Source organism: Ambystoma mexicanum, chromosome 8 (genome assembly GCF_040938575.1).
Source record: "Ambystoma mexicanum isolate Mex_15411 chromosome 8, UKY_AmexF1_1, whole genome shotgun sequence".
NCBI classification, from domain to species: domain Eukaryota; kingdom Metazoa; phylum Chordata; class Amphibia; order Caudata; family Ambystomatidae; genus Ambystoma; species Ambystoma mexicanum.
Genome location: NC_090929.1, coordinates 520,101,105 through 520,124,165, shown reverse-complemented (window position 1 = coordinate 520,124,165; position 23,061 = coordinate 520,101,105). Strand labels below are relative to the sequence as shown.

Here is a 23,061-nt window from a genome sequence, read left to right as displayed (position 1 = left end):
TACATTGTGGTTCTGCACACCTGGTCCTTTCCACAAGGCCCCTAGAGACATATTAATAGCCATTGTTCCTTTGTGCTGAAGCCATGAAACTTAGACTGTTGTGGTTATTAACCATAACGACTAACTTCCTGTCAGTTTCCAGAGTGCATCCCTTTTCCTATTTTGAAACAGTCTGTCCTCTGCATTCCCTTGCATTGTGGGTTGTATTTTGTAGTGTTGTTAGAATGTCTGTTGTGATTATAAATAAAGTCGCTATTTATGATACAACCTTGACTGGATAGTTCCTTTTATCGTTTGGCAATACATGTATTTTCACTGTGTTGCAACTACCCAACGATCCACGAGCTTTTGGACATGAGCCTGCTGTTCTGTCAACGTTATCAGTATTAGACAAGGAGGTTGTTATTCCAATCCGTTCGGATCTCCTCTGGTGTATTAGAGGTTTGGGACTGATTGATGATTTAGAAACCGATATTCACCCCTGGACCACTGGTACCCCGGAAGTTGATTCGTCATACTTACACAACAATCCTAAATAAATCGGGAAGTCGAGGTTTCAGCAACACGTGCTCGGTTTTATGCATAACATATAACGATTGCTGTGATATAGGAAAGGGCAAGGAAACCTACTAAAATATCCTGGTTGGGTTTTGTGTACTCGTTTTAACAATCCTTTAAACCTTAATAATGTTTTTTTTTACAATGTGTAAAGACTTGAACCTTTTACATGAAATAACCTCAACTCTTTCGTGTTTAATCCTGTGTTTGTGTTGTGATAAATGTCGAATGTTTGCATTGTTTGCATCAACCCATAAAAAGTACACTTTTAGATGCATCTCCCAAATTTATCCTGTCAATTTTTGGCACACATAGCACTAAGCTAGAAATGGCGCATGCTGCACACGTTTTGAAAGTTGGATCAGCCAAACTGGAGATTTCTACTTTTTGAGAAAAGAATGTATAAATATAATCTGGCTTAAGCAGTAGATTTGGCGTGACCCCAATATGTGCCGGCCGATTATAGACCCTGAATGTATACGATGGATGAAATGTTGCAGTACACCATACAGTAGAATAAATGGGTTAAAACACAACATACACATACGTAGCCACACCTAATTGTGTTAGCTAGTAGAAATATGCACGTTTGTGTATGATGCACGTGCATACAAGGTTGAACCATGACCAACATGCCCGTGACGTGCAGACAACACACACACAGACTGCCAATATGCCCATTACCTGTATAAAAGAATCCAGTAGTTACACAATTGCATTTGGGAAATGCACTTACAAAAAAATAGGAAATCGGGGGGGTGGGGGGGGAGCTTCTAAAGAGTTGGTGTAATTACACAATAGGTAAGGGCAAGGGCACCTAGCCCTGCTTCCTTGACGCCCTTGTGTGTTCTAGCTACCTTCAGTGCTACCAATGCTGCACCCTTTTGTAATGCATCTGTTCCTTGGTCCACTAGCAATTTCAAAGCTGTTGTACCGATTGCTCTTAACCTTGTTCCCACCTGTACTAGAGTCGCTCCTAATGCCACCAAAGCTGCACACTTTTGTACTGCATCTGTTCCTTTGTCTACTATCATTTGCAAAACGGCTGCACCTATTCATGCTACCCTTTGTGCCCCTCGGCCACCGCCTTTGCCACTAATACTGGACTCATGTGCGAGGCAGCAGTAACCATGTCTGCCACTAGTTCCCCCCACTGGCAATGCTTCTGTGCCTATCGCTCCCAATATTATTACTGCACCCAGCTACGCTCCCAGTGATGTCATCACTCTTGTCAACCCTTCGAAAAGTACACTAACCTACTCTTTCTCATCCACCAAGTTTTTAGAGTTGGATGCGGGGTGGTGGTAGGAGAGTGGGCGAGTGGCGTTAGGCTGCAGTGGAGTGCGCCGGTGGGTTTCCAGGGTTGTGCTCGGGAGGGCAATAGTGGGTGGGCTCGACAAGGTGGGTGCTAGAGTGCGGGGCAGGTGCTGTGGAGGGTGTGTGAGGAGGGGAGGGAGGGAGTGGGGAATTCTAGGAATCGGCACTGGTGCGAGAGGGGTATTCTTGCGAGCCAGTGTCTCCATCTGGTGTTGGGAAGCTAGGGACTGATGAGCTGGTGGTGGTAGAGGCCCTGGATGTACAACCTGTGCCTAGAATCTGGACGCCGAGGCGTGGGGATGGTTAAGAGGTTGGGATAGGGTGGAGGTCAAGATGAGGAAGGGGGCGCTTAGAGACGAAAGAAGGTGAATTACAGTACTAGCTCAGGCGGCACTTGTAGTTATGGGGAGGCAGTGCAATAATCTATAGGGCGTAATAAGTAGATGCAGGATAGGCTAATATGGGCAATGTGAGCGAGGCAGAAGCAACACAGTAATTTCTTGGGCGCACTATCTGGATGTGAGATAGCCTAAGAGGACTAGCAAGATTTCTAGCCACATCACAAACTGCAGTGTCCTCTACAAACTTGCTTTTCACTCTCAAAGACACTGTGTGCCCTTCTGATGTGCTGACCCAGAACAGCCTTCATCCAATGCCACTTGGAGTACACTGCCTGCCTGCGAGCTGTTTGATTGGGGAGACTTACACAGAGCACCAATTCCAAGTGGGGCTCTAGTCGCTGGCCCTCCAATTGCTAGTGGAAAAATAAGTTTGGTAAGGGTTATGAAAGGGGCCCAATTATAGTGCATTCACAAAGGTTTGACTGCTGCTCCAACTACTGAGGCTTGGTGATGACGAGGGATCCCCTTTTTTTTTGTTTGATAGACATTAAGTAAAACCAATATATTTTTCTTGCTATTCGGGAAGAGGAGGAGGTGCCCAAACGGGGGTGGGGATTGAGATGCCCTGCATGTGTATTCTGTTATAGGTATGAATATCTATCCAATCAGTTTTGGCTCTGATTAACTGAAGTTTGTAGTCACTTGTCCAGTTCAATATGTTGAGGCATTCTTACAGGTCGAGCTCATTCTTGGACACCTCAATGTAATTCTGGATATAATCTCCGTAAGATTGTATGAGCACAGACAAAGACCTACAGGTTTTAAATAGGTATACCAGATGTGTGTTAACTGATGAACTCTGGCACTCTTTATCACCTCTCGGGAACCCATAAAGGTGGTAGATCAGAATGGGCCCTTTTATGTTCTTCGAGACCTGCCTTTTAAGAAGGGAGAGAAACCAGTTGCGTTTTGAAGAAGGATGAACTGATAAGGCATGGAGAAGAATTGTGTTCCACAGTTTCAAACACTGTTGATAAGTTAGTGCATTATCAGTAATTGTGCATTGCCCCTATGCACATAATCTAAGGTGTCATCCACAAACTACTTGAGGCTGATATCTACAGATGACTTGCCAACACCAGGATTTTAGTGCATTGTTGGCGGTTGCTGGTGCGGGTAAAGGCATTCAGTGAATGTTTTAATAAGCAAGTTTGCTGTCTGAAGTACCGAGCCAGAGGAGAAACAAAGCTTGATCTGATAGGCTTGTAATGCTCTGTTTGTAGGATCTCCCTCACATTAATAAACTCCAGGCCATCCGAAACCATGTACTCAAGACCACAATAAACATCCCAAGGCGCAAGCACATTTCTTCCGTCAGAAGTGCGCACAGGCTACTGATTCGCAAGCACATCATTTTCAAAACTCTGCTCATCGCGCTCAAAAGCCTGTAAAACACTGCCGTAGGTACCTTTCTCAAAAACCGAAAAAAAGCACAATCATCCAGACCTTACCGCTTCTCCTATTCTCACTGACTGACTTATCACCCCCACATTCAGGATAAAGAGATCTGGGGGGGTCTGAGCTTCCTGGTCATCGCCTCCAAGAACTGACACTGAGATCAAAACAATCTTACTGGACCTACCGGAAACATCTTAAGACACTTATTTCTCCAACCTCACCCCCGTCTGAGCTATTTACCTTGTCTACGAACTGAAATTGTATGCTGTCCTACCTAATGTTGCGATGTAACCAGCGCCTTGATGCCAAAGGGTTTAGAGCGCTTAATAAATGCAAAAATAAAAGTGGTGCTTATCAGCTTTCTGACTACTTTCAGATAATGTTCAGGACTACCTTCCTAAGAGAAATGCAAGGGACTGAGGAAAGGAGAGCGGTCCGTTTAAAGCGGTGATGTCACCTATCACTTGCAGCCAAACTTGATTTTAATTTGCTTAGGATTTCGTTTTTTACGTGATTTAGGGCTTCACATAAGAGAGGTTGACATAGTGGGGAAACCAAGAGTTTTTTGTGCGGTTGATTACCAGTATAAATAATAGTCCGGCTTTTGTCTGACTGTGCAGATCATGGCTTTTTAAAAGCATGCTTTAAAAAAAGAAAAGAGAAAATAAAAAGCCTGCAATAGAGTATTTTATCTTCGAGACAATCGTGTTTTGCCCAGCTATGTTCTACCCTTCTAGTAGCCTTCATATCTAAATTAAAGCAATGAGCCACATGTCTGCTTCCTAGAAGTTATTTAGGTGCCAGGGTGTTTAGTAGGCTAGATAACCCTTTCATAAAGATAAATACATTGATGCACAAGGTGGGACAGGATCCTGCAAAACTGTAGTCCCAATCATTTGCTTATGTGTGGCATCTGTGACCACCCCTTCTGTTTCGCTTAAAGTTTTTAGCTCGCCTCATGACAAGACCTAGGGGGAGGGGAAAGTGAAGGAAAACTGAATGAGACAAAGATCCACTGGAAGAGGATGTGTGTTTTGTATTTTCTAGGACGTGAACCTAGCTATGAGAGGACAGAGCACTGTACATTCAGTTGAGGTAAGAAGAGGGGTAATATGTGGCATGGGATGTGATGCGGTAAAACAAGGAGCCTAGGTCGCATCTAGGTAATGACTGAAGAGTAAGATCCTGAGCTCCTGTCATAACTTCAAGAGCATTGGCATTGCATGGAATGCCACCTGGGGATGTTGTTTCCCGTAGGCAGGGGCATAGTACCCGAGCGTTTTTTTTTTTTTTTTTTCTTCTTCATTCTTTGTCTTCCGGAGGAGGGTTGGCTGGTACCAGTCCACGGAGAAAAGGAAGTTTAGAAACATTAGGAATAGAACTGTGGCAAAGACTGAACCTGTGGCTTGGATTCTGCTCCAACTTGGTTAACTATAAGCACGGCTCATCTTTTGACCAAAAGTGCAAGTCATTTAGTAAAAGATGCAATTCTTTCAAACTCTGCAGGGGCAAACAAATACGTAGAAGAAAAACAGCATATGTAGCACAATGCGTAGCAGAAAAACAAACCTGGTCGCCTTTCCTTTGTGTTACCAGTCATGTAGCAAATAAAAAAGCTACGTTGTCTAGTGAAACCCAACTGCATCACTGTTTATTTTGGAAGATTTGGGGTTATATTATGCCATCATATTGAATGCCCGTTATGCCACAATGAGAACCAAAGCTGCAAAGAAACAGCACTGCCAAGAGTCCTGGGGTATATTTTTCAGTATAATGCAACTGTCAGGATGTTATAGATGTAAAATGTTTTTATAGGTCATTTTGTGATGGCAACCAGTATGTGGCTCAGCAAGAATGCTCCCTAAGACATGTGTGGATGGCCAGATCACTACTCCTTTAAATTGGATTGGACCCATACAGTGTAGAACTGCTCATTGTCCTATGTTTTTGGACATGGAGAAACAACGTCTTATTCTTCAAAGATATTGAAAGACTTTGTGCACAAAATTTAAACTAAAAATAAATCATATGTCAATATAGCACAAAGTCAGAATGGTATCCCTCATAGCCAGGTCGGCATCTGAGACCCAGTGACATTGTTCCTCACATCTACTACAAATGAGAGTTGGTATTTATTTTGCCAGGCCTTTCATTTAGATTTTTAAAATGCCTACAATTTTAAAAGGCCTACAATCAAATTGTATCCAGAATTTTAAAAAACATTGAAGCTTTTATTGTTGTCAGTCGCAAGAACCCTCTTGGTATATTATCCTCTGCAGTCCAATTTTCCGATTCCTTGCTGCACACCTCCGAAATAGAATAATACAGGTAGTCTTCTATCTGTATGTCTGACTGGTATATTGGGTCAAATGGAACACCACAATCTGACCTTGGAGGGAGACGTTGGGAGACTTTATATGAGCGACCATATGTATATGACCATATGGAATATGAAGGACAGACAAACTGTTTTTAAACAATGCCTACAAGAGTAGCTTCTGTACAATTTATCCACCGCAGGAGAGCAGACCAAAAAGACGCTTCTGGAAGTGGTACAGGAGCACCGCCCCAAGATCAGCCCACACATAGGGCCACAAAACCTGCCACCAATAGCTGTTGGCGAGTGAGAATTCACCCCTGGAAAGTGAAAAATGTTGTACTATATACTTTTTAAAAAAAAATGTATTTTTCTTTTTATTAACTTTCACAACAACAACAAAGGACAGAAAAAGCCATAACATTAATTGCACATCAAACCGATATAACCATCTTGTTCAGGCTCCTGTTCTCGCCAGCCCACCCTCCTCCCCACGGCTGTCACTTCCATGATGCACATACTACTATGAATGTTGCTTTGCAGAGACACTTTTTAGCACAGCCTACCTAGTACAAGAGACCTTGTACTTTACCGCTATGAGACCCATTGTCACTGATTTATTCAATTTCGAACAGTGTGTAGCGTTGATTTCCATGAGTCAATGGCCCTCATTACGACCCTGGCGGAAAGTGACTGACATGACCGCCATAGTGTAAATAGCGTTTCCGCCACGGCACGACGGAGGAAAGTGCGGCCAATTCCGACCCATCGGGCACGAGCATCACGCCATGGCGGAAGTGCAAAGTCCGCGATGGCGGAAATGACCCCAAAACGCCCCTTACCGCCGTCGTACTTCGCCCTAGGTGCAATTCCGCCACCCATCCAAGCGGACACCGTAATGAGCGGTCAGCGCAAAATACGGCCACCGTAAATATACGGAAACGGAAGTAAAAACATGGGGCCGGAACGGGAAACTGCACGCCGCACACCTATAAAAGAGAATCCCAACACAACCATTAAAAATCCGACCCTGAGACACATCCCAACCCGTTAGCCACCCCAGTTAAAATAATAAATATGGGCAAAGTAGCAAAAAAAGCGTGCGACCGCAAGCGGCAGGTCCACTTCTCCCACGAGGAACTCACCGTGCTCACTGAGACCCTCCAGGAGAATGCTGCCGTCGTCTTCTCCACGCAAATGACCAGGACGGCACTAGCGAAAAAGGCTATATGGGCCCTAGTGGCACAGCGGGTAAGTGCGGTGGGGACCGCACCTCGCAACCCACAGCAATGCAGAAAGCGATGGGACGACCTACGGATACGCGTCCGGAGCATACTCTCTGCCAACCGGAACATTGCCACAGCTACCGGGGGAGGATCGGATTCACCCATCAAGTTGACCCCCTGGGAAGAAATCTGTGCCTCCACCATTGGAATGGAGAGCATAGAGGGAGTCGGAGGGATGGAGAAAGGAGTGCAGACATCAGAAGAATCAGGTAGGTGGCCCAAATTAAACTATGCCAAATCCGCATTTACCAACCATGTGAAGTACCACGTGTCCCCATAGTGCAACAGAAACACATGTCCAGGAGAACGACCACATACATTGCCATGACAGCGACCCTTAAAAGCCAGATTAAACAAATAAATAATTAAAAATCCAACAAACACACTCAACATGTGCACCATGCACACCCTAACTGCAGACAGCAAAATAACTGCATCCCCAATCCACACAGGAATGAGACCACCCCCAAGGCCCTGACCCAAATCACCCCCAGCTACCACCCCAATGCATGTGATGCAATTGCCATTCCAATACCACAGACCCATGAATAACGCTCGCCCTCCTTTACTCCACCACAGGGTCCGATTCCAACGACGAGCTCCAGGACACCCCTACCAGCACACCTGCAAAGAGGGCCAAGACCAACGGCCAAAGACCCTCCACCTCAGCTGCACGGATCAAGACACGGCAGCTGCACAAATCGAGTGGCAGCACACTGGAGGGGACTCCAACAGGCGCCCCAGCAGCCAGCATGTCCACAACACCAGCACCACAGGTACCCCCAATGGATGCCACAGAAGGCACTGCTTCTGGTGGCAGCAGCACCCCAGGTGACACTGCATACATGCCAGCATGCTCCGACACAGAAAACGGTGCTGTCGAAGCAGGACACAGCCATGACCTGTCACAATCCCCCTGTTTGTTCCATCCCGTACACCATGAGGAAACCACGCAGGGGCACCCACAAGACGACTACTGGCCAACCCCCACAAGGCCTGTTGCAAGGCAACATGAGGCGTCCAGCCCCTCTGTGACACCACCGCAAATGGGCATGGCCCAGCAGAGGCAACAGTCACTCGAGCAGATGGTAGAGCAACAGCAGCAACTGGCCACGCTCCTCAAGGAGCATGCTGCTGAATGTGGGGGTACCAAGGCAGCCATTGAAACCTCTACTGAGACACTTAGGGCAGAAATGGAGAGAAGTACCGAGAGCCTGAGGGCAGAAATGCAGAGAAGCACCGAGAGCCTGAGGGGGGAACTGCATGCGACGTCCAAAGACGTATGTGGTGAACTTGCCGCTGTGCGCCGTGTGCTCACTGAGCTCTCACAAACCCTCAGGGACATGCATGGACGTGAGCAGGCAGAGACATCATCCGTTGCAAGTTCCGTCCAGGGCAGCCCCCAACGTAGATCTGGGAGGACCCGCCGCTCCACAGGCAGGGGTGCCCCTGATACCCGGAAAGGGGGCTTGCAATAGCGTCTTCCCTCTGACATTGAGCGCCATTGGACACTGGTGTGTGGGGGGGGGGGGGTATGAGGGTGGAGGGGGTGTGTTGTTGCTCATCGGGTGGCGGGACGATTGGGTGTGTAATGTCATTTCACATCTGCAATACAAATCTTCACATCCATCAAATGAGTAGCGTGGACATTGATCTCCGTGTACGAGGCCTATCTTGGCGTACAGTCCACATTGTGCATGTTCCAGACACACACAGCGCCACAAGTCCCGTGTCCAGGTAACAGCCACCAGGCGTGAGTGCTAGAAGCATACATCTATGAGATTTTGACGGATCTCACGGGCCTCCTGTGCCTCGTGGACCCCTTGAGGTGCTGCCACATCCCCATCCTCATCTTGACCATCTTCAGGTGCTAGCAGTTCTGCGTCGGGGGGCATGGGCACATTCCTACGTACGCACATGTTGTGTAGCATGACACATGCCATGACCATCTTTGCCACCTTCTCATGGCGGTACAGGAGTGCCCCGCCAGACCTGCTGAGGCAGCGGAAACGACCCTTCAGTAGGCCGAATGCCTGTTCTATGACCACACGGGTACGTGAGTGGGCATGGTTGTAGTCCTCCTCATGCTGGTCCCGTGGGTTCCGGATTGGTGTAAGGAGCCATCTCTTCAGTGGATACCCGCCATCACCTGCATGTGGACAACAAAGGATGTTTGTGGAATGTCATTAATACGTACGCATCCCCCCCCTTCCTGCCAGGTCACTCACGCATCACCTACCCCACATGAACATGCATTTAATGAGACTCACCAAGTAGCCAGGATCGGCGCCCTGCGTGTCGCTCCATGTAGCGTGGTATTCTAGAGTTCCGCAAGACCATAGAATCATGTGTTGATCCTGGAAATCGGGCAGAACAATGTGTGAAGATCCTGTTGGAGTCACACACCATTTGTACATTGATAGAATGATATTGCTTCCGGTTGCGGTACTGGGCCTCCATGGCATGTGGGACAACCAATTCCACATGGGTGCAGTCGATGGCACCAATGGAACCCGGTATGCCGCCAAGTGCATGGAATCCCACTTTTGTGTTTGTAAGCTCTTGCTCCGTGCGTGGTAAAGTGATGTAGTCGTCAGAGTGCTTCAGGAGGGCATCAAGTACTTGGAATAGTGTCCGTGAGAATAGTGGCTGTGAAATGCCATGCAACTGTCCGACTGTGTGCTGGTAGGTGCCTGTGGCCAGGAAGTGTAGTACAGACACCACCTTCAGTAGGGGTGGGATGGCGGTTGGGCTATCTATCATGCTGACAAGGTCAGCGTGTGTCATGTCGACAATGGCGGTTATGGTGTCCCGGTCCAAACGGTAGAGGGTGTGGATCTGCTCAGCTGTGAGGTTGAACGGATTAGCTCGGAGGCGTGGGATTGGGGGCTGCCTGCGTGGTGGTAGTGGCTGTGCTGGTGGGGCTTGCTGGCCATGCCTTGCCCTCCTCCTCCTCCTCCTCCTCCTGCGTCTCCTCTGTGCGGCCGCTTGTTGTAGTAGTTGGCGTTCGTCTTCTTCTTCAAGTTGGAGTACTTGCAGTGCAATCAGGTTCCCCAGGCCCAAAATCGCTAGTCCTGCCGGTAGCATTCTGGAGTGGGTGTGGTTGTGGGAGGGGGTTGGGTGTGCAATTCATGTGTTTACAGGCTGTATTGCCTTAACCTGTGGTGATTCATTCCACCTGTGTCAGCTGCAATGCCTTTCGTGCGAGCACGTCCCGCACACGACGCTGCAATTAGACGCATGGCATCTTGCTTTTGCATTCATGTTCTTAATCCCGATGGCAGTGGAATATTGGTTTATACGCTAAATCTGCTATGGTCACATTGTTGCACATACTACATTTGCATTTGCGAGCAGACTTGTGAAGGGTCGGTGGAATGTAGTGCCCGATCAGCGGTGGACCCTCATGCAGCACTGCACCGACGTTAACCGACGGCGGGGAGTCCCATCAGTGATTGTGGCCAGTTACCATTTTCACACACAGCCGCACTGCATAGATGTATTTGTGGATGCAAGCCTTCACAGCTGCCTTTTGAACGTGATGTTGCAAAATAGGAATTCGAAGGGCAGCGCTTTCGGTTTTCGACTAGTGGCGTGGAGACGCCCACAGGTCTGACTGGAAAAGTAACGTTCTATTGTTGAATGTCCTTGGGACAGGGCCCATGATGGGAATGCAATGAATGAATGATATGATTTGAATGGGATGCGCTATAGCGTAGTGGACGATAAGGCAGGACGTTCCCAAATACATGTGACTTCACTACACAGGGAATCCGGCCAGGAGCACAGTGGATTTTGAAGGCTGCATTACGCACAATGGAAATTTCGAATGTGATGTGAATGAATATTCAGGCGTCTTCATAACGGGATGAGGGATTGATGAATGGATGCATGGACAGTTAATTTAAATGGGAGTCTGCCATGTACATGGCTATTTGGAATGTATCCCCTTCCCCTGCGCTATGTGATGCAAGGCTGCCATGGTGGGACGAACGTCTGTCTGCCCTTGTTGTACCCACCCTGTCTCGACGCGCCTTCAATCACTTGTGTCTATGCACGTTGATGATCCCATCTGATGCATCCTGTTCTGACAGGCGCATGCACACAGACACTCGTTTGTAATGGAGTTTTCACATCGATTTGGGTCGTTATGATTCGCTAGTGGTTTTTGGGTGCAATTGGTCCTTATGAGTGGGCTAACATGCATGTGGTTGTAGGTTTGGTGTGTTGAATGATGTGAGTGATACATAAGAAGTTCGGATGCCCATTCTATCTTCTTTTTTCTTTTGGGTGACAGGTATCTCCTCCCCTTCTGCCGCTGCCATCTGTACGCCACTCCTGCAGATGGCTTCTACAGTCGACACCTGCATCTTCGAGTTCATCAGTGGAGCACCATTACGATCTTATGGGACGATCGCCAATGGCCCACATGCCCTTACGCAGTACTTGTGGCTAGGTGCAGCATACCTAGCTTCCAGCTGGACTAGTGCCTACCTCATGGGACGGCCCTGCGGTCCTAGGCGCTTCCATGTTGCCTTTTTGGAGGTTGATGTTGCCCCTGTGTGCCATGAGGGTACAGGGCGTCACACTTGGGGTAGCTGGTCATTTTTTGCGGATGCAGCCCACAGTGATGCTGATCATTTGTGAGTTCCTGTTGTAATGGCTGTATGGCCTTGGTGATTTCGATGTGCATTAAATTTGTATTCAGATGTTAACCGTGTGGCGTTATTCTTTGCTAGTAATGTGGCATATTCCGTTTTGTGGCGCGATGTTTTGTGAGGTGTTCTGCATTGGGTTCCGGCTCCTGGGTACAGTTGTGTGGTACCTGCTTATGCTGATGGTCGGTTTGACTACTGGCATGTGTACAGGGCTGGTGCAGTCTCCCTCAGGTTGCTGCTTTGGATGTTGATTTGCACTGGTGGCAGGCGATGGGGGACAGTTGTTGTTTTGTGTCATGATGGTATCTTCAGTTCATTTTGGTGTACTTGCACCTTCAGATGCCTGTGCTGCATCGGTACGGCAATGGTGTGTTGCCAATTGTGGGTGGCCACTCACAGGGCACTTGGGGCCCCTGCATGCATTTGTTCGTTGGCATGCTTGGGTGACTTGTGCATTTCACTGGTTGCATGGTGTGACTGCATTGCGCCTACGAGGAGTTGTGCAATGTGGGCAGGGAGTGGAGTACAGGCACTCAGTAGGGCCATTTACGGTTGGTTCGCGATGCCGTATTTCTCACCATGGCGGAATGGTACTTTCCGCCATGCTTGATGGCGTAAAGTACATGTACGCTAGGGTCGGAATTCGCGTACCGTTGCAACATGGAGGTAATTACGGTTTTGCAAGGCGCGCGTGCGCGTACTTGGTGCAGTTAGCGTTGGCGTTCACTGCGGTGTCGCTAATGGCATCGTACTTTACGGTGACGGGTCATGATCGCAACGGGCGCTATTCGATGGCGGTATTGCATTTCCGCCATCGTTTTTCCTATTCCGCAAGGGTCGTAATGAGGGCCAATGTCTGTACCATGTTCCCCTTGTTCTTGGTGTACAGCTTCCTGCCATACAGCCGTTTCTGCCTGTGTCCACTTTTGCATATCCATCCTATCCATCCACCATTGTCTGGCATGGGGGCCAATCTGACTTTACCAGTTCATTGCTATCCTACGCTTGGCCAATGCATACCAGTTCATTGCTATCCTACGCTTGGCCAATGCATACCATAGGTCTTTAAGTTTGCTCATGTGCCTCAAGTTCTTAGGCTTAGGAAACCCTCCCAGTAAACGGGCCACTGGAGAGTGTACATTTAGCACCACATCCATTTTTACCAATACGCGCGCTACTTCATTCCAATATAGTGCCAAATGTTGTACTATATACATGTGTAGAACTTGAGTTTACACATTACATGTTTCTGTGACGGGGTGGCATGCTTAGCTGTATTCCCAATCTCTGCCATGTAGCCGATGGGTCTACACTCTTACCTGCCAGTCCTAATGCACATCATTTGTCACCTAACCAAATAAGAAAAGCTCTGCTGGCCCCGGCACTCGGAGGAGACTTCTAATCTTGAGGTTGTGCATGCTATCTGCAGAGCCTAGAGGCCTACCGATCAAAGGAAACTGAGGAACTGGTATTCCCTTGCCTTAACTTGGTGGGCAGGGCGAAGTCTTGAGCCCTAAGGATCCCTTGATTCCAGGAATGCCTTGCTGCCCAGACTCCTCATGGACAAAGACTGAAGCACTGGCCAACCACAGAGCCAGTGGCCTGTGGTTGCTACCCGAATTAACAACTAGTTACAACTCAAATGTCTGCACTCTGCGGTTTATCTCCTATCTGAACTGCCTGCTGGACATCATCATTGTCTCCAAACTGCAGAGCTGCACCATACCCTGGTTTCAGAAATTCTTATTCCCTCCATTTTGGGAATATCCACACCACTTTTTGCTTGAAAATCTTAATCTTAAACTTCAACACTCGTATGGACATCTGCAACACAGGAACGGCAGTGCTTAACTTCTCGCCATATGATGATCAGTTTACAGCAATTGATCGGAAGTTGGTGAAGCTACCTGACTGAGTTATTAAAATGCTTCAGAAAGTCATCCACGTGATCAGGAAGCAAAGTTCCATGTTTAACATTCGGTCCTTTTACATACTGTTGGGACAAGGCAGCATCAGGTCTAATATCCTACTCAACCAATGAGAAGCATGTCAATCTCTTACATGGTTTCCAATGAGAAACTGAATCCTGGTTGATCCAAAACAAGTTCTAAGGAGCCCTCTAAGTATTTGCTGTAAAACCTGCTTTCCTAAAATCCTGTTTGACACTCGGGGGTTTGGTGGAACCTAAGAATTAGGAGCAAGACCTACGAACGCTCCTAGTTATGGACCCTGAATTTCCTACCTGTAACCTGCAGCACCTCTTTATGAGAGAGAATATATATTTTCATAATACATCCAATGTGGATGTTCATTCATTCAAATTAATACTGCTCCCTTGTATTTGTCTACCCAGGGCCCTCCAACGCCCTGAAGAGCTGATCTTTATTGCTTGACCACCGACCCAAGGAATGCTTAAAGTCTTCCTGTTTGCCTCGGTTTGCTAAGTTATCCATATACCCGAAACACATGGTTGGGATATACTGCATGACACAAGCTTTTCAGTAATAGAATCAGAGCTGCTCTTCCTCTGGAACATACTGATGAGAAAGGTTTAGTTGCACATCGACCCTGAGCCCCAAACACATATTCTCATACCTGGAGGAAAAACCAAGTCAGTCATATTAAGATTTGCCTTTCTTATGGCAAAATTACAGTTGATAGTGTTAGATGTGGGATTTCTGAGGCTGTGACAAAGAGACTGTATGCCCCAAATCCCTGCAAAGAGTAAATCCACAATTGGGGTGAACTGGAATGTGTAGCTATGAATGATGGTTTTATATGCCCCAAATGATGGTTTTAGATGCCCCAGAAACCAAGAAATATCGTTACCCAGGAAGAATTGCTTGGCAGACCACCCCCTTAAAAAATACCCAGTAATGATGGTCTTCTGAGAAGGGAGTGGAAAGCATGCTGTAATAGTACTAAAGGATTTCGGAGAAATGTCCATTCGAATAACTGCTTCTGCAAATCAGGACTCGCAAAATCTACAAGCCCACTATCATTGGCAAGGAGATGTTATAAAGAGCGATTACCATTTGGCTGGTCTTCAAGCTTGCTGGCGAGTATGGGTGTGTTTGTAACTTTTATTTGACATTTACTGCAAACAAATTCAGTAAATGTCAAATAAAAGTTGCAATGTGGATGGCTGACATTTGGGTCGCATCATTGCACCGAATATGAAGTGTGTTTACGGTGATATGCACCATTTTACAGAAGGTACTGGTAAATATGTTGTCATCCTTCTTCACCATGGGGCGAGTATGTAAACTAAGGAACTTGCCCCGCAGATCTAGTGGGATTTGAAAATATGTGCAAGGCCTGCAAATGCTATTTTCCATCTCTCCATATTTGTGGATAAAACAAATTACTTCATGAAAGGCACTTGGGAGTCAGTTTTACTAAACAGACAAATATATTATTGATAATTGGCCATAGACTGATAAGTGGAATATCGTGTTAAAAATGTTCCTCTTGCAAGTTACAAAATGCTAGCATAACCAACGACCTTCATGCAGCGAAGAGGCAAATTATGGGCGACTTATGCAGATGGTTTTCAATGACCGACATGACTACATACTGATGGACTAGGGATACAGACTTGGACTCGCAGAAGATGCAGCCAAATTCCAACATTGCAAAGCTAACCATGGTCTTCAGGAGAGAAGGCTATCCCACATATCTTGACAATGGCATACAGTTCATTTGTAGGGATAAAATGTCCAACCTTGATTAATGTGGCGTATTAAATTACAGATCAGCTGCCTATCCAATACTGTGCATACTGGTAGACCTGGTTAACTGATGCAAAAGAGTCTCTGCTTGAAGTGAGCACAAATGGCACAGACTGCTACGATCAGATTCAAAAGCAGTGTGTACACCTCTGTTCGACAGGAAAAAAACCAAAAGCCTTATCCATAAAAGTATGAGGAGAAAACTCCTGCCATGCAGCCAACCAGTGCTCTTACACCTGCTGCTCACTCACGAGCACGGGCACCCCAGCACTTGCCTGCCTCTCGCTTGCCCCTCCTCTCTCTCTGCACTTGCACGCTCTGAATGCTTACAAGGCCTAGTAGGTTTGTCTGCATCTTCCAGTGTATAAATAGTTTTCTATCCCATGTTCCCTCCCTGTTGCCCTGCGGGCGCTTTGAAATGCAATTTATTTATTGTATAAGCACCTAACAAATGCCCAATAAATAAATGCATGGGCAAGTGATTGGGTCATAGTCAGATCTGCAGCAAAGGACATTGGTGCTTGTACAACACTTCAGTAAACATACAAAAAGTGTTAGGGAGTCTTCAACCGCTTTCAAAGACGGATCAAGAGTATAATCACCTTGTACGAGAAAGGCATGAGCACAACACCTACTGAACACCACACCTCTGGAAACTTAGGATTGGCCGAGAAGCATTAAATATATTCTAGCATAGACTCAGTTTCAAGACTGGAAAAGTATAAGTTCTGGTCCAGGAATACAAAGGAGGTGTTTAAACGGGCCCTTAAAGGGTGCCAAAGCATTAGACGTTAGGGGAAACCCAGGGGAGAAAGTCCCGTCATAAAGTTCCATGAAGTCGGACGTCGAATCTCTGAAATAACTGGAAATATGAACACTAAGGATCGAGAAAAACAATTATTGTAATGCTTTCTCATCGCAGTGGCAGAACGTGTATGCAGTGTATTCAGGAAATCTTGAGTGGTTGGTTAAACCATCGGCGATTACCATCCACATCCCAACCCAACCTGGCATCCTACAGTGGAAGACATACACTATTATCCACCTCTTGTTTTTGTTTTTTTAAACATGTTTTACTTTGCTCTGTAGGGGAGGAGGTTGTAAGTTGAACAATTTTGTCAAGAGTAATCGTAGTGAACCACATTCATTTATTGGCCATACTCTATTTTATTTCATTTCGGAGTGTGTCCCAGAGCCCCCTTTTTTTTTTTTTTTGTCCTGCATATTTGATAAAGGACCATATGCTTTTGAGCCGTTGATTTCACAAATGGATGGCTGAAGGGTAATCCCCTGACCTCTGTATACATTTCAATCGCTCCAATTCCAGAGGCAGCTTGTCAAGGTTGTTGGTTTGTGACTATGATGATGGTTGCTAAACATGCCCCAATGCTCCAAACACTAGGATGTCCAACTATGAGCTCCAATGATGGTGAGAAATTGCATCTCTTTGAGCTGTCTTTCTTGGGTTGATAATGCCATGTGTACAATAGTGCTGCCCAATAAGACAGTTTTTTGTGGAGCTACTATATCTACCAACAATGCATTGCTCAGTGGCTCTGCACTGGAAGTGAACTTCCAGGGATGACTACTGGGTGGCGCTGTTTCATGTGTAGTTTAAAGCTATTTAAATTCAATTAGCTATTCTTAAACCTCTTTCCCCCCCTCCCTCTGCTCTCTCACCCCTTTGCATCAAGCTCTCTCCCCATCACACTTGCGCTTCGTTTCACGCTCCTTTGCCCGCTCTCTTGAACCCCTTCCGCCTCTCTGCCTCCCTTGATGTCTAAATCTAATTTCTATGACACTCCTCACCTTTGCAAACCCTTAACAATCTTTCAAATAGTTCCCACTTTCGTGCATTGATGGACTGCCATGGCTTGTTCACCAGCTTTCTTTTGGGAGGAGGAGTGGTTGTAGTTGGCACACCACATAACCATATCCACATAACCTCTCTCTGCAGCCCACTGAGCCCTGGATTGCCCTGCCTTCCCGCCACTCTACAAAGATTACTAGTATCTGGATTAGCTGTTGGTGCTCTTAGTTTGAGATTTGCTTAACCTTTCAGGCTGGACTACAAATCTGGGTAGGATCAGGCCGATTTTCAAATTGATGTCTTCGTCTTGTTTGACACGAGCTAAAGCATGATTGTGAATACACTAGGCGGGCTACTTTTAGCATTGGTACGCCCTTGTAGTGGAGGGATAAAATCAAATCTGAGTGTGTATTTTATTAACTTTCCTTACTTTAGTTTCATAGTGTTTATTTATTAGCCTTCTGAATCTTAAATTTTCTGTTTTCCCTACAGGTGGCTCATTAACCAAGTTAGCTTACTATTCAACGGTGCAGCATAAAGTAGCCAAAGTGAGATCTTTTGACCAAACGGGAAAGGTAAGAATCTTTGTGTGTGTCTCGTTTGAGGAACCTGGCACATTTTGATGATCATTTGGTTTGTTAAAGTTCCCTCTTAAGATACAGATGTGCACGCCGTACTGAGTGTGGCCTTATCTGGCACAGTATCCTACAATTGACCTTAACTGGTCTACATTACTGTTGGAGTTCTAATGAGTTTGCGTCATGCTCTCATTCTGTTGGTTGATGGAGTAAGCAAGTGTGTCTAGCCAAGGTATCCAAAACAAAATCGCATTCATTTTTATAAATTAACATGATTCTAACCTAAAAGGCAACTGTGCATAATGACTTTATTAAGAATCTCATCCTTTTTATGGGGTACTAGAGCTAGCAGGACGAATGGGGAAAGCCAAATGCCATTGGTCATACTTAAATGTACTGTCACCTCTCTACTCTTCGTCTCCAAACCACTCCTCCCAGCAAGCTTTTGTCCCTTTGATGTCACTCCTCCTAGATCTTGCCTCAAACATTTAATGCGACTGCTCCCCCTCGCTGCTACTCCTCCCCCCCCTTCCATGCTACTGCACCCTTCTCTACTCTACTCAAACACCCTTCTTTCATGCAGAAACATCTGTTTCACAATCTCTCTTTACACCGACCATTCTACGCACTCTCAACACAAACACGCCCACTTGCACTGCAATACCACTTCCACTCTTTAGTCAATAACTCTCGCCTGTTTCACAAATCACCTCCACAATTCAATGCTCCTTCCTCCCTCCGGCCTCATTCGAATAACCCACACTTTGTGCTTCCTATTTCCAGCCTATTTCTTCCTTTCTTGGCCAGGATTGTATCTTTCCTTGGTCAATCTGGCCCCGTCGCCCCACCTCTTCTCCCACCCCAATCAGGCTGTGTGTAAACAGGAAAGACTTGTGTAGCGGTCTAAGCCCCGGCCACTTTGCACACAGCGTATTGGAGATGGTAGCCCAGGAAGGCCAATGCTCATGTTTGTGTTGTGGGACCTTTCTCCAAGGTAAGCTCTTTTGGGTAGGGTGGGGCTTTCTTTCTTTTCGGTCCACAGTGGTTAATTGGGGGCAGGGGAGGGTCTCTGGGTGGTTGCGTAGGCTTGCCTACTTTGCTCGATAGCTCCTTGAGGTCCTCTGCTCTGTCACGAATGGAAGCAACTTCTCTGTGCAGCTTTCTCTTTGTCGCAGGGCATTGCCGCCTCTGGTGCACATTTGTTGCAGCATTTCTGCTGCCCTTGTTGTCAATGGCTCGCTCACTCTGCGGCCGAACACTGTAGTGATCAGGCGTTGATCCTGATTTCTCTTTTGTTTAATGGTTCTTGGCTTCTGGTTTCTGGTGTTGGAGCTCTGAAAATAGAAAGACCCTGGCAAGTATCCGGCATTGGATGTGAGACTGGAGAGAATAGTGGTCTGCATAGAAGCATGCTGCCACAAGGGGCAGGGACTGGGATTGGAGCTCTTTTAGCTGCCCCCATCCGCTGGCTGAGGACTAGCTTTGGAATTCTCCCAGTCTCTTTGGCATTGGGTTCTTGACCCCATTTTACAAGATCAGAAATTCCGCCTTGGCACACACCAAAGCAAGTAAAATCATCTGGTTATGGGGTGTTCACCCAGCACAATGTACAATACAACACTTTCTTTCATTTTCTTTTTTTTAAAAACCTTTATTTATGTAGCTTGACAACACAGAAGAGAACAGGCGGAAGCCCAACCGGGGCAGGCATTGACAATTGCAGATCGTACAGTTAGGTCACAACATTATACATAGCTTTACGGATATGAGCATGAGGGGTACAGCAACACAAGAGAGAACTGGGTAACCAAGAGTTCAGGCAGTGGTAGAGGTAGGAGAAGAGGAAGCAAGGGATGCGACATCCGAGTCTGTAACTGTGGAGGCCATATAAGAGCAAAACACCAGCCAGACCTTCCTGGGCCTAGAGTGCGTCTGCTGTTGATTAGATCAGGCCTCCTCCGTGTCCGATGCCCCCGTTACCGCCCGATGCCCAGGTTACCGCTCTAAGCCATTGCGTGTGTGAGGATGGACCAGGGCAGAGCCAGCATAGTAAGATGCAGCGGACAGCAAGCAACATACAGAGGCCAGACAGTTTTTTTACAGTCACGACCCAAATCAGGGAAGTCATAAAAGAGTCATAATACTGGGGACAGGGCAATTGTGCAGTCCAGAATGGCTGCCATGGTAGCACATACCTCCTCCCAGTACTGCGCCAGTTTAGGACAGGACCAGATCATGTATGTGTATGGCGCGGTCAGTTCCGCATTTGGGGGGAGTGGTCCTTTGACATGCAGTGCAACCGAATTGGAGTGACGTGGTACCTGTGCAGGAGTTTCAACTGGATCAATTTGAATCGGGAGTTAAAGGACACATTATGGGTGCGCGAACACATGAGTTTTCAGCGTTGGTCAGACACTTCCAACCCCAAGTTCTCTGCCCATTTGTGTTTCAGTTTATCGAAGAGGGGGGTCGTTTTGGTTTGCAACAGGGCGTATAGTCTGGATACCTTTCCCATAAAGGAATTGGAGCTGCATAACTCTGCAACAATTGGGTCGTCAGGAGGTATCATAGGGAAATCAGGGTATCTGATTTTAAGAACTTTTCGGAGGGACGAGTATTGAAGCCATGCGGACGGTTTCCGTCTGAGGATGGGTGGAAGATCTGGCCACTCAATGAAATTGCCATTCTCAATGATGTCTCGCAGTGCTACATAGGCTGTTTCGGCCAACCGGTGTATATTGGATGGTGGTAAGTATGGGACCCCTGGGAGGAAGTTCCACAGTGGCAAAAAGCAGTGGAATGGATGCAGTGTGTCTGATAGTTTCCAAATTTTTAGAGAGGGCAAGGGATGTGGTAACAGGGTCCAACGACTCCAACATAACCGGCAGAGGAGAGAGAATCAAGGAGCGGATATCTCGGCTATTGACTGCCCTTCTCTCAAGTCTAACATGCAGAGGGGGGGGTCCTGTGTGTTGAACCAGCGCGAGGCAAACTGAGCCTGCACCACCAACCAGTACTTGAGAAAATCCGGGGCGTTGAATCCACCGCCTTCCATGGGGGTGGGGGGATGGTCAATGTCGCCAGTTTTAGTCGCACTGCCCCAGAGTGCCACAGAAATGCATTAACAGTACGGGTTCACGCTTGAAAGAAGCAGTCTCCTGGCCATAAGGGTAGGTAGATGAACTTGTATAAGAGTTGGGGGGAGTACGACCATCTTTAGGATCCCAATCCAACCCGCCAGGGAAATTGGGAGTCTCGCCCAGCCGGGGGCCTTTTCAGTAAGTCTCGTAAGGTACTTCTGATAATTCTCCTCAAGCAGTGTCTCAGGACGGCGAGCCAGCTCTATACCGAAGTAAGTAAAGCTTGACTGGGACCAAGTGAACCCCATAAGAGTGGGAAGCGTGCATTCAGCGAGTAGAAACGGGGTAGATTTGCTAAAGTTTACTTTGAGTCCAGAGATGTGTCTAAAGTGAACAACAACATCTTCCAGTATCGGAGCAAGGTTGATAGAGGGGGACCGGATATGGAGCAGGGCATCATCGGCATATAAAGAGATGATATCCGCTTGGCCTGCTGTTCGTAACCCTCTGTGTGCGTGGCACTGGGCATCTTATCTGTGACCGGTTCAATGGCTATAGCAAAGATTAAGGGAGAAAAGGGGCAGCCGTGCCTCTGGCAATTCGAAATCGGGGCGAGCATCTGTCCTCGGTACGGACTCTGGCCACCGGATCGAGTAGAGTAGCCTAACCCACGTACGGAACGTGTGTCCGAATTTATATTTTTCAAGGACCCGCCAAAGGTACTTCCATGACACGGAGTCGAAAGCTTTTTGTATGTCGAGTGTAGCAGCCACCGCTTGCACGTTCGGGTTAATTCTACTGATATTAGTCGTCTCAAGTTCTGGGAGGTGGAACGTCCTGGAATAAATCCTGCTTGATGGGGTAAATGATATGTGGCATAAAGGCGACTAAGCGTAAAGCTAGCAATTTGGCAAAAATGTTGATGTCGCAGGGGACGGTATGAGCTGCATTGGGTAGGGGGCTTGCCAGGTTTGAGAAGAACCGTTATTGTGACTTCCCGGAGAGGAGGAGGGAGCTTGCCCACTTCGCAGGCTTCGTCCCACAGGGCCATCAAGTGAGGAATTGGGAGCGATTTAAAGCATTTATAGAACTCTACTGGTAGGCTGTCCGAGCCCAGGGTTTTGCCAGATGACAGTGAGTCGATGGCCTCTGAGCGTTCCTGCGTAGTGAACGGCCTCTCGAGAGAGCCATTGGTTTCATAGGAGAGGACCGAAAGGCGGAAGCTGTCTAGCTAGGCCTCGATCTCGGCTCTAGGGGTGCTCTCATCTTCTGAGTAAAGGGCTTCACAGAAAGCCAGGAACTCGGTGTTAATATCCTGTGGGAGTGCGGCTAGAGTGCCTTCGGCTCTCTCGACAGCAGGGATGTTGGGGGGGATCCGAACTCTCGGCGGATGAATCTGGCTGAGATTCGGCCTGGCTGCTCACCCTCCCCATATTTTCTCGCGAGCTGGTGGTTGTTGAGGAATTTCACCTCGCATTCCGTATGAGCTCGGAACGTGTTTAGTTCCATACCCAAGGACGTTAGGATCTCGGGAGAATGAAGGAGAGCGTATTGTGACTCGAGGGAAGCGAGAGCCGACTCACTTTTCCGGATATCTCCTCAAACCACTTTCAGAATACCACTTTTTTTGGAGATGGCGATACCCCTGATGTAGGCTTTAAATGTCTCCCATAGGGTGGATTGTGTCGATACCGAGTTAGTGTTGAATTCAAAAAAGTCTTCAATGGCAGTCTCTTGTTCTGAGGCAAAAGGCTGTGTCGAGCAGGGAGTGTGGTTTCATTTTCCACCCCGGAGTTCCTTCGTAGTCTGGGGCCCAGCAAAGAGAGATAGTTACAGGGGAGTGGTCGGAAAGGGTTCTAGGGAGAATCGACTGCTGTGAAACATTTCTTATCAGTATATCTGATATCAGCCATCTGTCAATCCTAGA

The 23,061-nt window shown here is 47.2% G+C and overlaps 1 protein-coding gene across 1 annotated transcript in view; it reads left to right on the top strand.

Annotated features, from left to right (window-relative positions):
- Positions 1-23,061, top strand: part of PANK4 (pantothenate kinase 4 (inactive)) — a 751,790-nt gene that overhangs the window by 111,249 nt on the left and 617,480 nt on the right. The window contains exon 2 of the mRNA XM_069610204.1: positions 17,969-18,051. Within this exon, the coding sequence (XP_069466305.1) occupies positions 17,969-18,051 (83 nt within the window). The remainder of the gene's footprint in view (positions 1-17,968; positions 18,052-23,061) is intronic.